General features: G+C 36.2%; 1 protein-coding gene across 4 annotated transcripts in view; it reads right to left on the bottom strand.

Moving 5' to 3' along the window:
* Positions 1-12,458, bottom strand: part of psq (pipsqueak) — a 226,495-nt gene that overhangs the window by 165,444 nt on the left and 48,593 nt on the right. For all 4 annotated transcript variants that reach the window (XM_065225932.1, XM_065225931.1, XM_065225930.1 and 1 more), the window contains exons 2-3: positions 6,179-6,454; positions 5,950-6,114 (exon numbers count right to left, since the gene is read on the bottom strand). In XM_065225932.1, the coding sequence (XP_065082004.1) occupies positions 5,950-6,114; positions 6,179-6,388 (375 nt within the window). In that variant the 5' untranslated portion in view covers positions 6,389-6,454. The remainder of the gene's footprint in view (positions 1-5,949; positions 6,115-6,178; positions 6,455-12,458) is intronic.

Raw genomic sequence — 12,458 nt, forward strand, 5'->3', positions numbered from 1 at the left:
TGTAACCCTGATTTTTATTAGTAAATATCACACTACTCGAAAAACCAACTGTACAATCGCAAACACTCTCTCTGCAGCATAACACTGCCGTGTGACAGCAATGTGTCGTAAGCGCCGAAATCAAAAATGATCTGGAGAAGTTTTTTTTTTGTTCAGGCAATTTTCCCGAAATTTGCTTTCAATCGATAATTATGACCCTACTTGACATCCTCAGGTGAGAAGTTGTCAGAAAAAACATACTTCCTTATAATGAATAATGCTCCATATTCAAGTTTTTTTGGCATCAACGACACCTTTTTTACATTGATTAAAAAATTTAAAAAATATAAATACAAAGACGTAGTTGAATATTGCCACTAATAAAAAAGTTGGGGGGAAGAGGGGCACAATGAGCGTACGGGGTGATTTGAGTACTCCCTTTTCTCAAATATTAAAGATTATTTGAGAAAAATTACTACACAGCACGCTAATGTATGATCCAACTAAGCAATTTTTAGAGGCGCTGGTGGTGTAGTGGTAAGCGTGATTACCTCTCACGACCAAAAATATCCATTAGTACCGTCCCAATGACGCGTTCATCTGGATAAAATAGATAAACAGCAGCGATAGGCCAAATCTTAGATCTATAGGCCAACATTAGAGCCATTTCCTCTATTACACAGCAAAAAAAAAACTGTTGATTATTACATCCAAATTTCTGCAATCAGGGTTATTCCATCGATTGTGATATATATTATACGATGTGCACGATGTACACAGAAATCGCGAACAAATTTCGATCGCCGGATGCAATATTGTATCTGTTTTTTGCTATTGCATCAATGTTTCATACATCAACATGAATTACGTTGACCGATATTACAATTTGTTTTGCTGTTATCTATAAATATACGTCAGTGTTCACTCGGCTGTCGACAAAAGCAGGCTACTCTCGATGTGTGCCACGCGATTGTCTGTTTTCTCGACAGCAACCATTGTGTGGTCCTCCTCATTGTTCTTCATCAGCAGTTCTTTCGGTCGATGCGTCGTCGACTTTGGAAAGCAACCGTTTCGTGATGAGTGTGTGAGTGTTGACCACCAGCAACTAAAATTGAAAGCTGCGGAACACAATGAGATGATCGGACAACTGAAGGAGAGATTTGCTGATCTAGGTTCATCGAAAGACGATCAAATAAGGATTCTGACGATTTTGCCGAAATCTTGGTCAACGCAAACGGTAATGGACGAGTTTGAAAAAAAATAAATACATTGTATTGCAAGCTCGATGCTTGGCAAACGGGAAAGGAGTATTGGCCATCCCCAACGAAAGGTTAGGACACGGTTTGGATCCCGAAATTAAAAACGAGGTATTGCAGTTCTTCGAAAGCGACCAGATAAGCAGAGCCACGCCAGGACTAAATGATTACGTTTCAGTGAAGAAGGAAGGTAAGAAGATTCATATTCAAAAGCGACTTTTAGTTTGTACATTGCGAGAAGCTTTTATTAAATTTCAAGAAGTTAGTAAAAATAGCATTGGATTTAGTTCATTTGCAGCACTAAAACCAAAGCATTGCAAATTACTTGGTAGTTCAGGTTCTCACAATATTTGTGTTTGTACCATCCATGAAAATATTAATTTAATGCTTCATTGTCTTAGAAAATATTCATTCGAAAAAGATTTCAACCATTATTTTGAAGAAATATTATGCAGCTCATCATCCAGAACTAAACATTGTTATATCCGCGAATGCGAACGTTGTCCAGGTCTCTCAGATTTTGAAAGAAGTTTTTCAGAAAAATTCGAGGAACAGGGTATGTCTGAAATATGTTTTGAACAATGGGTTTCAACTGATCGATGTAGTTTAGAGAAACTTGTAAAACCAGTAGATGGATTTGTTCCTTATTTTTGCGAAAAGTTGGAAAAACTGGTATCCCATGATTATATTAAAACTCAGCAGTCTAGTTTCTTGAGAAATACAAAAAATACTTTTAAAAATCGAGAAGTTGTCATAATTTGAAATTATTCATTTGTTCTTCAAGATGCTGCCCAAAGTAGTTACTGGAATAATCAACAAGCTACTTTTCATCCTTTTGCATTTATTATTCAGAATCAGGTATAATTAGAATGGCAAGTTTGATCGTAATCTCTGAAGTTTTAAAACACGATACAATTTCGGTGCAAGTATTTATTACAAAATTACTGACGTTTTTGCAAACAAAAATACAAGTAAAAAAGCGATGTTTATGTCTGATGGAGCTGCATCCCAATATAAAAATTGCAAAAATTTTGCAAGTCTTTGTAAATTTAAAACGAAGTACAATACTGATGTTGAATGGCACTTTTTTGCAACTTCGCATGGCAAGGGACCATGTGACGCGATTGGTGGCACATTAAAACGAATGGCAAGGAACGCAAGTGTGGCTGTAGAACACGAACATCCAATCACAAGTGCAGCAGAGTTATATGCATGGGCTAACCAAAAGAGTAATGATTATTGAAAAAAAATGTCATTTTGTTTTGTGTTACAAAAGGAATACGAATGGAAAAGCATTTTTGAAAAGGCCAAAACGATCCCAGGTACAAGAAAATATCACTGTATTGTTCCGATTTCCGAAAATAAAATATCAGCGAAACTATTTTCGAATGACGAAGAACGCACCGTTCATAACATATAAAAACATGCCAATCAATAGTTCATCAAATAAAAACAAATATGATGCAAATAAAAACAAATAAGATGCAAATAAAAACGCATGCGTATTTCATTTATTTATCTTATTTATCTTATAAATTTAAAACCAATTTTCCAATAGTCTATTGGTGAAAGGGTAAGTTGAAGGTAAACTTGCAAAACTTATCATATTTGATGGACAATCACGTATAACTTACGAAAAGGGCGTATTTTCTACAAAAAATTGATTATGATGAAAGTAAATTTGAAATATTTCGAAAACGGTTACATTTAGGAAGTGAGCACTATCGTTTGAAATGATTTTTATAATCATATACTGACATCAAACTGAACATTTTGCCGTAAAAAATGAAAGTTTCAAAAATGCCTTAAAAGTTGCTCTTAAAAAAACTTTTTTATTAAAAGTTTGTCCATCCTGGAGTTATTTTCAAAACTTCTGCTTTCTATTTAAGTTTTTATTAAAAACATATAAAAAAAAATCAAAAATTCGTTTTTTTTGTTATTTGAATTTTGAGGTTTATTTTTAATTTTTTTTTTGAAAAAAAACGAAAAAAAAAAATTCCGTGTATATTTTTTTTATAAAGCCTTATTAGTTTCCTACAACTCCTTCTTAGTAATTTTTTTTCTGCAACCAACTGTTTTCGAACTACATTTTTTTAAGTATGTGAGCAAAAACACATAGGCCCTTTTCAAAAATTACCCTTGAGTCATAAGGGTCTCCTCTCCTGCGGAAAATACTTGGTCTATCATACTGAAAATATGTGCCAAGTATCATCCAGATCGAAAATAGTCAAGTTTGGTGACTGACCGATTTGGCGTGGAATTGGTCTACTTGTATCGAACAATACCACAATACACATATCAATGTGTGTCAAATTAAGACAATAGTTTGACTTTCGTTAAAACTACATGTAAAGGTCAAATACTTATGAAATCGGTGTATGGTGTTTTCTTCGTGCTCCATACAATTTTGGGTTCGGCCTATAAGGAGTCGCCAAGTGGCTAAAGTATTTATGTCATGGGGACGTATATTTTATTTATTAGTATGGAGTTTTTTTTTAACGTTACATACATTGTATGCAATTAGCTCCATGGAACATACCAAATTATACGTCAAAGAATGAACTAAGATAAAAAGGAGGAAAAGTTCTTGGAACCAACAAAAATTTTCCTTCCTTGTATGACAGCTCGTTCTTTAACGTTTTTAAGAATAAATATCTTACTTGTTTATCATTTTGGGCCTATCGAGCAGAAAACTTCAAATAAATCCTTGATATCAGAGTTAACAAGTCAATTGTGCATTTGGTACGATACTTTAGTTTATAAGCTACGGAACGAAGTCAATGAGAACGCGTGATATGAAGGTTTGCACCCATTATTCCCAGAAACAAAACGAAGCGCTCCGACCGAATCACGTTTTATCTTCATTCGCTAGGCCGATGTGAATTCATTGGCGGTTCAATGGCGTTTCAAAGCGTTAGGCCGAGATTAGAATCCGTAGGCCGAGTTTGGCGTCAAGAAGCAGTGTTAGACTTTTGACAATATCTCAAAGGTTGGTTTCTCTTTATCAAATCATACGGTACGTACGGAAAGGTAAATAAATTTGGAAGCCATCAGTAATAATAACATTCCTTTTGGTGCTAAACTGCGCTAGATTAAGGAAGACTAAGTGCGGGTTGTGCTTAATAGGCCGGAAATGGGGTAATTAACCCTACCTAATCGTAATCAAATAAAAAACGAGCTGTTAGGGGCCATACATTAATTATGTCAAGCGAAATTGAGGCAAAAGTAACCAATCACAGATTTTTACACGTCCCTCCTCCCTTAGGGCGTGACATAATTTGTACATCACCCCTTATACAAAGAAGAAAAATGTTTGTTTTCAAGAATTTTCCCTTCTTTGTATCACAGCTCGTTCCTTAACGTATCGCATAATAACTACCCTAATAAGTTTTGTATGGTTATTTTGCTTGACGACGTGTTTGGGGTATCATCCAAACCATTTATGGAATGATTTGATCATTTGGGTTAGCATTCGTTTATGGTATTGTTTTAGGGTATCTAATTAGTTTTATCAAAGGGATATCATTTTCCTTTCTTTGTATCACGGCTCGAAAATTTTGAAGGGAAAATTTTGTTTGTTGCAAGAATTTTTATCTTGTTCATTCTTTGACGTATAATTTGGTATGATCCATGGAGCTAATTGCATACAATGTGTGTGTGTGTGTTGGATAGGTACGAACGTTAAAAAAAACTCCATACAAAGAAAAGATATCATGCGTCACCATGACATACTTACTAGTCACATGGCGATTCCTTATAGGCCGAATCTAAAATTGTATTGAGCACGAAGAAATAAATGTGTGTGACTTTCGTTAACACTACAGGTAAAGGTCAAAAGCTCCTGAAATAGGATTACACCGATTTCAGGAGCTTGACCTTTACATTTTGTTTTAACGAAAGCCAAACTATTGTATTTATTCGACACACATTGATATGCTTATTGTGGTATTGTTCGATACAAGTAGTTAACCAGCGAAGATTCGCAGATTCGGGGAAATGGTACATTCGGCGAAATTATTTTCGGGGAACTGTTCCATTCGGAGAATTGTATTTCGGGAAAAGTTACATTCGGGGAAAAGTCCTTTAAAACAACAACAAAATCGGCATTCCCAAAACCATCTCCATCAGGAATTTTCCTGTCATTTACTATTACTCTTATGGGCGTCAGGATTTTTTTTTTGTTTTTAATTTTTTTACACCGTGTTATTCAAAGGGGTGCTGGGTGCCCCGTCACACACATAATGGTTCAATTTTTCAACGGAAAAATTTAAATATATTTGATATTTAACTGAGAGAAAAGTGTCCCATAGAAATAAACCCTCAAATTAACTCATATGTTGCATGAAAAATTGCCCCGATGAAATATTTCATTATTAGTCTTAAAATTACAGGAAAAGCATGGTAAAGTTTTCGGGAATACATTTTTTGTTTGTTTTAATGTAATTAAAATAAAGACACATTTAGGTTGTAGCATATTTAAATTCATAGCTAGCACACAAGATAAAGGTTGCATAGTACTTGTTGAATTTAGTCTACGGATCATGAAATGCTAGTCGGTATTTATATACGCTTCTCCATTTCGTTCGAAAACGGGAATAAGTGCGGTTATTTAATCGTTTCATAGTAATAAACTATCATCCTTTTACGATACCACCGACTAAAACTACATTGTTCATACAATAAAAAATCTTATAGATTATACAATTAAACTTACCTGTAATTCAGCTTCCGATACATCGATTTCTCCCCGATACACGAATTCTATGATGAATTGTAAATCGGAGAAGCATATATCTGATGGTAGAATAATGGTTGGATGCTTACAAGGATTGTCTAGTAGAATTTTTTGAAAATATGCTGAACATGCCGAAAGCACCACCTAAAAGAGTACGATTTGATAACATAAAATGTATATAAATTACACTACCAAACTCATATCAAACCTTATGTGCCTTCAGTGAATTATATTCACATGCAAGTGTGACGTCAACGAAGGACTGCGTCTCCAAGAGTTCGTGAAAAACTGACGTCATATTAGATTGGTAATTATTCCATCTAAGGCTAAAATACTGGTGCGACGTTCGAGCCCCCTTCGAGTAAGGCGGCGTCGAAGAATATGTCGTAGGTGCTGTATTAGCTGCTTTGGCATCCATCTTTTTGGTATTGGTTATGAATATTTTATAGTATTCTTCTTATACTAAGACTGTTGCGTTTGGTTTCTGTAAAAAAGCCGATCATTTAAAAAAACTGTTTAGTATATTTTATTTATTATTGAGATAGTTTAGGCACAGAATCTTCAAAGCATAAGTAAATAAACAGTCAAAAGAAATCTCCATTTTATGAACAGTTGCACTGGGTCAAGATAAAAATGTTAGTAACGCATTTGATATGAGGGTGACTTTCAGTAAGACATTATTTTATTTATTTTTGCGGAATTATGTACCGTTTATCGGTTGACCTCCATTCACCGGTAATTGTTTTTCTCCAAATTACTGGAAAAGTTCATAATTAATTCTAAATAAACATGAAGCTTTAGTGTGATAATTTATTAGTTAGAGACAGTGTTGGAAAAGTTCGCGATATTTCACGAAGCTCTCCAAGGGAAAAGTTCGCGAGTCATAGTGAGTTTTCGGGAACTTTTCCATCACTGTTTAGAGAATGGTCTGAAGACGGTAGGTAGATAGTTCCGCTAGAGTACGGCAGTATGAAAATTGAATAGAAGTTGAAAATGAGCGAATGGCCATTAATGCAAATCTCCTCGTACATTGCACGAGTTAGGTAAATAAATGTGCGTTTGACTAGTACTGTCGCATTAATGGCCCTTCGCTCATTTTCAACTTCTATTCAATTTTCTTACTGTCGTACTGTAGCGGAACTATCTACCTACCCTCTTCAGACCATTCTTTACTCTAGCTTATAAATTATCACACCAAAGCTTCATGTTCGATAACATTTCCAACCAACTCTGAAAATGGTAAACTTCACGTAACATAAAAATACTATGAATCTCTAAATAAACATTTCATTCACTATGATACCTGCCTATCATCTCTGCACTATTCGCCATCTACAGTTGACCCCCGCGGTGAATATAAAAACTAAAAACATGATGATGGTTTCACAATGCCTTAACGGTGAGGTATGGGAGAAAAGATTTTAAATGCTTAAATAACAAATTATTTAAGCATTTAAATTAAATTAGATTTGCACTACGGGTTTAAAAACGTTAAAATCTATCAATCTGTGCGACAAATGAAAAAAATAAACAATTATTTATGCTGCTTCAAAACGTGATTCTTTTTTTTTTTATTGGGTATCAAGCTGGAGCTGCATGACAACTTAGTTTTCAAAACTTGACCCATTTGAATAAATTTTGCTTCTATCTTTGACAATACAGCAGAAGGACTAGCCTAAAGAGTGCCACCAAAATAAATGTGATAGCCTATGTTTTTTTTTTTTTTTTTTTTCCTTTGGTTTGTTTTTTCCGTCGATCTTGTTTTCCGTGCTGAGCACCAATGCTACCGACGTGCCAGGAAGGCAGCTCCCACACCTGGACCCTACCTATCGACCAATCAACTCATGAACCGGGGACCAACGGCTTTACTTCCCATCCGAAGGAAGGCGTGATCAGAGATGTTATGCCTCAGAACATCCCGGCGGCGCCGACTGGGATTGAACCCAGGCCTGCTGGGGTGAGAGGTAATCACGCTTACCACTACACCACTGGCGCCGTTGATAGCCTATGTTGGCAAGTTGATTAATTTTGGTTTTCTCCCAAGATATTCTACTTATTTACTACTGAGCTTTGTAGCAAATTAGTTAATTTAAAGAACGTATCAATCATTTCAAGATTTCGCGACCACACCGAACAAATTCTATACTACATAAGCTCAAAAGCGTTTGACAAGCTCTACCGAATTGCGTATCACTTCTGCGTAAGCTCATCTAAATTACGTAAGATACGAAAATCGCGCAAATTGAGAACGCCACGCGAAACAACCGTAGAGAAAAAACAGCTTATTATCACTAAAAGAGTGCCACCAAAATAAATGAGATAGCCTATGTTGGCAAGTTGATTAATTTTGGTTTCCTCCCTAAATATTCTACTTATTTTACTGTTAAGCTTTGTTTCAATTTAGTTATTTTACCGCACTATCAATCATTTCAAGATTTCGCGACCGTACCGAACAAATTCTATACTACAGAAGCTCAAAAAACTTTTGGGTTACTTCTGCGTTACCTCCGTAGACGTAGGCGCGTTGATTCCGACAGCCGCGAAAAGTTAAACATGCATCAATACCACATAAGGAAAGATCGATTTTACAGTCACGTAGGGTTTAGTTCATAGATTAACATTGACTGCTGTTTACAAATTTCTTATTAAAGTTTAAGACTAAATAAGAAGATTTATTCTACAACTTTAAAGGTTAGTTGCCTCCCTAAGCGGACCACCCGCATCCTAATTCTTTTGTTAATCTACTTAATGTCATTAGACTTTCTGAAGTTTCTTATTTAAGTTCATTTGATGATTATGATATCTCATTAGTCTAATTTAATAAACTATTAAAAGCTCTAATTCACCTAATCAATCATAACCCATGCTTTATTAAGTACCTGCAATTGTGCTTGTAATCTAAAATTAAACGTGTTTCAAGTACTTTTGATTTAAGCCTATACCTATTTATTATATCTTAGTTCGACCCAGGTAACACCTTCATGTGACTAAAATGCTTCATTTTGAAGTTAGTTTCCTAGCTGATATTTAAATTATATAAGGTATATGTTCCAATTACGCTCTCACGTTTCCACTATGTCGCACCACAAAAATACATATGGGTATGTCACAATAGAAGCACACCACAGTGGAAATTCCGAGCCATAGTTCAAACACTTATCCCAAATCAAAATGAAGCACATATAAGATTAGTTACAATACCATGTACCAAAATGGTGTTTAACATTGTTCCCTGAGTAATACCTCAATGAAAACAACAATGAAAGCTTGTCACGCAAATAGAAGGAGCACCGTTGGGCACTTTCTGAAATATTTCAACAGTATAATTCCCTTGCAAACCCAAATAAATCTATCTGCGTAAAAATAAATAAAATAAGAGTGATTTGCGGCAAAACCCGCCAGTATCACACCTAACGTCAGTGCCTATACGTAAGCGTACTACGACGCGGCTCTCAAACAAAGGAGTAACCAGTGTGATACTATCACTGCTAGACTAGATCTTTGGTTCTCTCATGCAGTGGTTTATCAGAGAGGGAAGCTTAGTAATCCCCATTGCCTGTCCATGGCGCCATTCTATCTCGGCATGAGCCAGCAACGCCAGCCATAAACCTACTGTCTCCAACACTCTACTATAAAGCATGAAATTAAGCCCGCCCACCAACAGCAAGGTGCAAAAACTAGCCAAGGGGAGGGATTTATGCTGCTTCCAAACGTGATTTTGAGGCCTAAATTAAGTGACTATTATCACCTCACTAGAGACAACTAGTCAGCTCACTTCAATTGCGGTGCAGAATACGGCTCCTTAAAGTAATATTTTTAAAAGAAATTATACACAATTAAAACATTTCTGTAGACAATTTTTGAAATATGAGGGGTACTCATATGACCCCGATTCTTTATGGAAAACTAGAAAACATCTTGTTAAGTTAGAAGCCAATGACCAGTTATGTAGCTGTTGATTAAATATTTCCAATTAGGTAGGGTAATGTGGGTGAAGATAGCCACCCGAACGAAACTCGCATAAAATTCCACTATTTTCACCAGAAAATAATCTTATAGAACTTTCAAGGCTTGGCTTATAATCCTATGCTTCATGAACAATTGTACAAAATTCTGATGAATAACTGTATAAAGAAAGAGTAAGGATAAGTAATTTAAATTTAATTTCACTACCTTATTGCTTATCCTTGACAGATACGCGTGTTTCGTCTACAATGTGCAGACTTCTTTAGTGTCTTGTACTAATACTTGACTGTCAAGGATAAGCAAATAAGATAGTGGAATAAGCGGCGCCGGTGGTCTAGTGGTAAGCGTGATTGTCTCTCACCCCAAAAGGCCTGGGTTCAATCCCTGTCGGCGCCGTCGAGATTTTCTGAGGCATAAAATCTCTGGTCACACCTTCCTTCAGAAGGGAAGTAAAGCCGTTGGGCCCCGGTCCATGAGTAGATGGGTCGATAGGTAGGGTCCAGGTGTGGGAGCTGCCTCCCTGGCGTCGGTACTCAGTAAGGGAAACTAGATCGACGGAAAATAAATCAGGGAAAAAAGATAGTGGAATTAAAAGAAAATTACTAATCCTTATGTTTGACTTTATATACAAATTTGTTAACCTCGAAAAAGTTCAAATAAAATTAAAATTTTCCAATTATTAGTACCCATGGGCAAGATGGTACGCAGGGTTCTTAATGACGTTAACGCAGTTAACGTCAGCGTCGGCGTCGATTGAAGCCACACATAATGGATTGATACATTGGATAGTGTCCGATACAAGTATGTATCGGGATTTATAGTGCAAAGTGCGGGAAGTTACTGGTTATTGTCCGGCACTGGTTCCCCACCCAAAAGGAAGGGACGTGAATTACTATTGTTTGTGCGCTTGTATATATATCGGGTAATCCGGATGGTGACGATATGTTACACAGTAGCCTAAAGTGTTGTGTCTTTTCTGGCCTTGATCGGGTTGTGTCATCAGGTGGAAGCGAGGTGCAATGAACCGCTTTAAAATATAATAGAGTTCGGTTGGGACGGATTAAAAGATGACTGATCAGGGCTGATAGCAGTTTTATGGAATAAAAATAGTGAATTAGTGACCATCAATTAAAAAAGTGACTTAATTGGTCACTTTTAAGTCACTTTTTTAATGGGACTTAACAATTATCATAAGAGTTGCGGAGATAAAATCATGAAGGCTGATTTGGTTTAAGCAGAAAGTGTGACTCTAAGATTATCCAATTCAATCATCGAAACAGGTGAAACATCGATTATCATCTGTACGCATTCATCAAAAGTTTGTTTTGCTAGATCATGCACCACTAGGTTAACAACTAACAACATTATGTAACACGATTTTCTAGGACCGGACAATTTAACCACATTCGACTTTCTAATGGTCTCCTGAGTTAAAGTCTAGTCCTAACAGGTTGTTTTTAGATATCACTTTCCTATCGCGTGTATGCGATCAGCGAGCTTGCAACACCGACGACACCGTCTAATTATTAGAACTATCTCTGAAATGAGGGTTCGACGTGACTGTGTTTAAAATGTTCTCGACAAATATTCACACTAAGATCATTTTACCGAAATCTGTGAAATGTTACCGAAATCTCCACAGTTGAACGCTCGGTAAACAGTTCAGTTATTTTTCACGTTTTGACGTTTCGATTTTTTTATGAGAGCTGTCGTTTTCAGAATAATTATTATAAAAATTGGTCTATTTTAGGAGATTCAAGGCTATTTTTGTGCATTTCAAAGTAACTATTTTGAGAGTTTTGGGAATATTATTAAAATTTTTGTTTTAATACTTCCTTGTTTTTTTTTGGCTACTTATGCTTTATGCTTTATGATGACTGTTTTCAGACCTATTTGCACATGCCAGTTTTAGACTGATATTTCGTCTTTTTTTTTTAGCTATTTGGACGATTCAATGCCATTTTGTTTTCGGGTTTCAGGCAATCATGTAGGCTTTTTTTAAGCATATTTAAGCCATTTTGGATTTTTTTACAGTCGCCTTGGCCTTACAACATCTGTATTCAATATTGGTGGGTCGCGAGCTTATGGAATCTCTCAAAGTGGGTCGCCATCAAAAAAAAAGTTTGAGAACCGCTGTCCTAATTCATAAAGGGGGTGGTAACCAAAAAAAGAGAAGTGCTTGGGCATAAGTATATCTATAATCATAAAGTATATCATCGTATCATAAAGTCTAGATTAGCGGCGCCGGTGGTGTAGTGGTAAGCCTGATTGTCTCTCACCCCAAAGGGCCTGGGTTGAAGAACTTGGAATTACTCGAAACGACGCCTTGGCAGACCTGCAATCCTACCGTACATTCCTGTCCAGTGAACGCACGCAACGGCTACAATCTACTAGGGAGGCCGCCCTCAAATTTTACAATCCTGTAAATTTTCAAAGCCGCTGACGCACCTTGAGGAAGACTCATTATTTCTATATAACGATGCTCGGCATGAGACTGAGGTAACTAATAATAACAATGACCA

This window comes from Ochlerotatus camptorhynchus, unplaced genomic scaffold (assembly GCF_037179485.1).
Source record: "Ochlerotatus camptorhynchus isolate MF236.1 unplaced genomic scaffold, CSIRO-AGI_Acam_v1.1 ptg000241l, whole genome shotgun sequence".
In the NCBI taxonomy this organism is placed as follows: Eukaryota; Metazoa; Arthropoda; class Insecta; order Diptera; family Culicidae; genus Ochlerotatus; species Ochlerotatus camptorhynchus.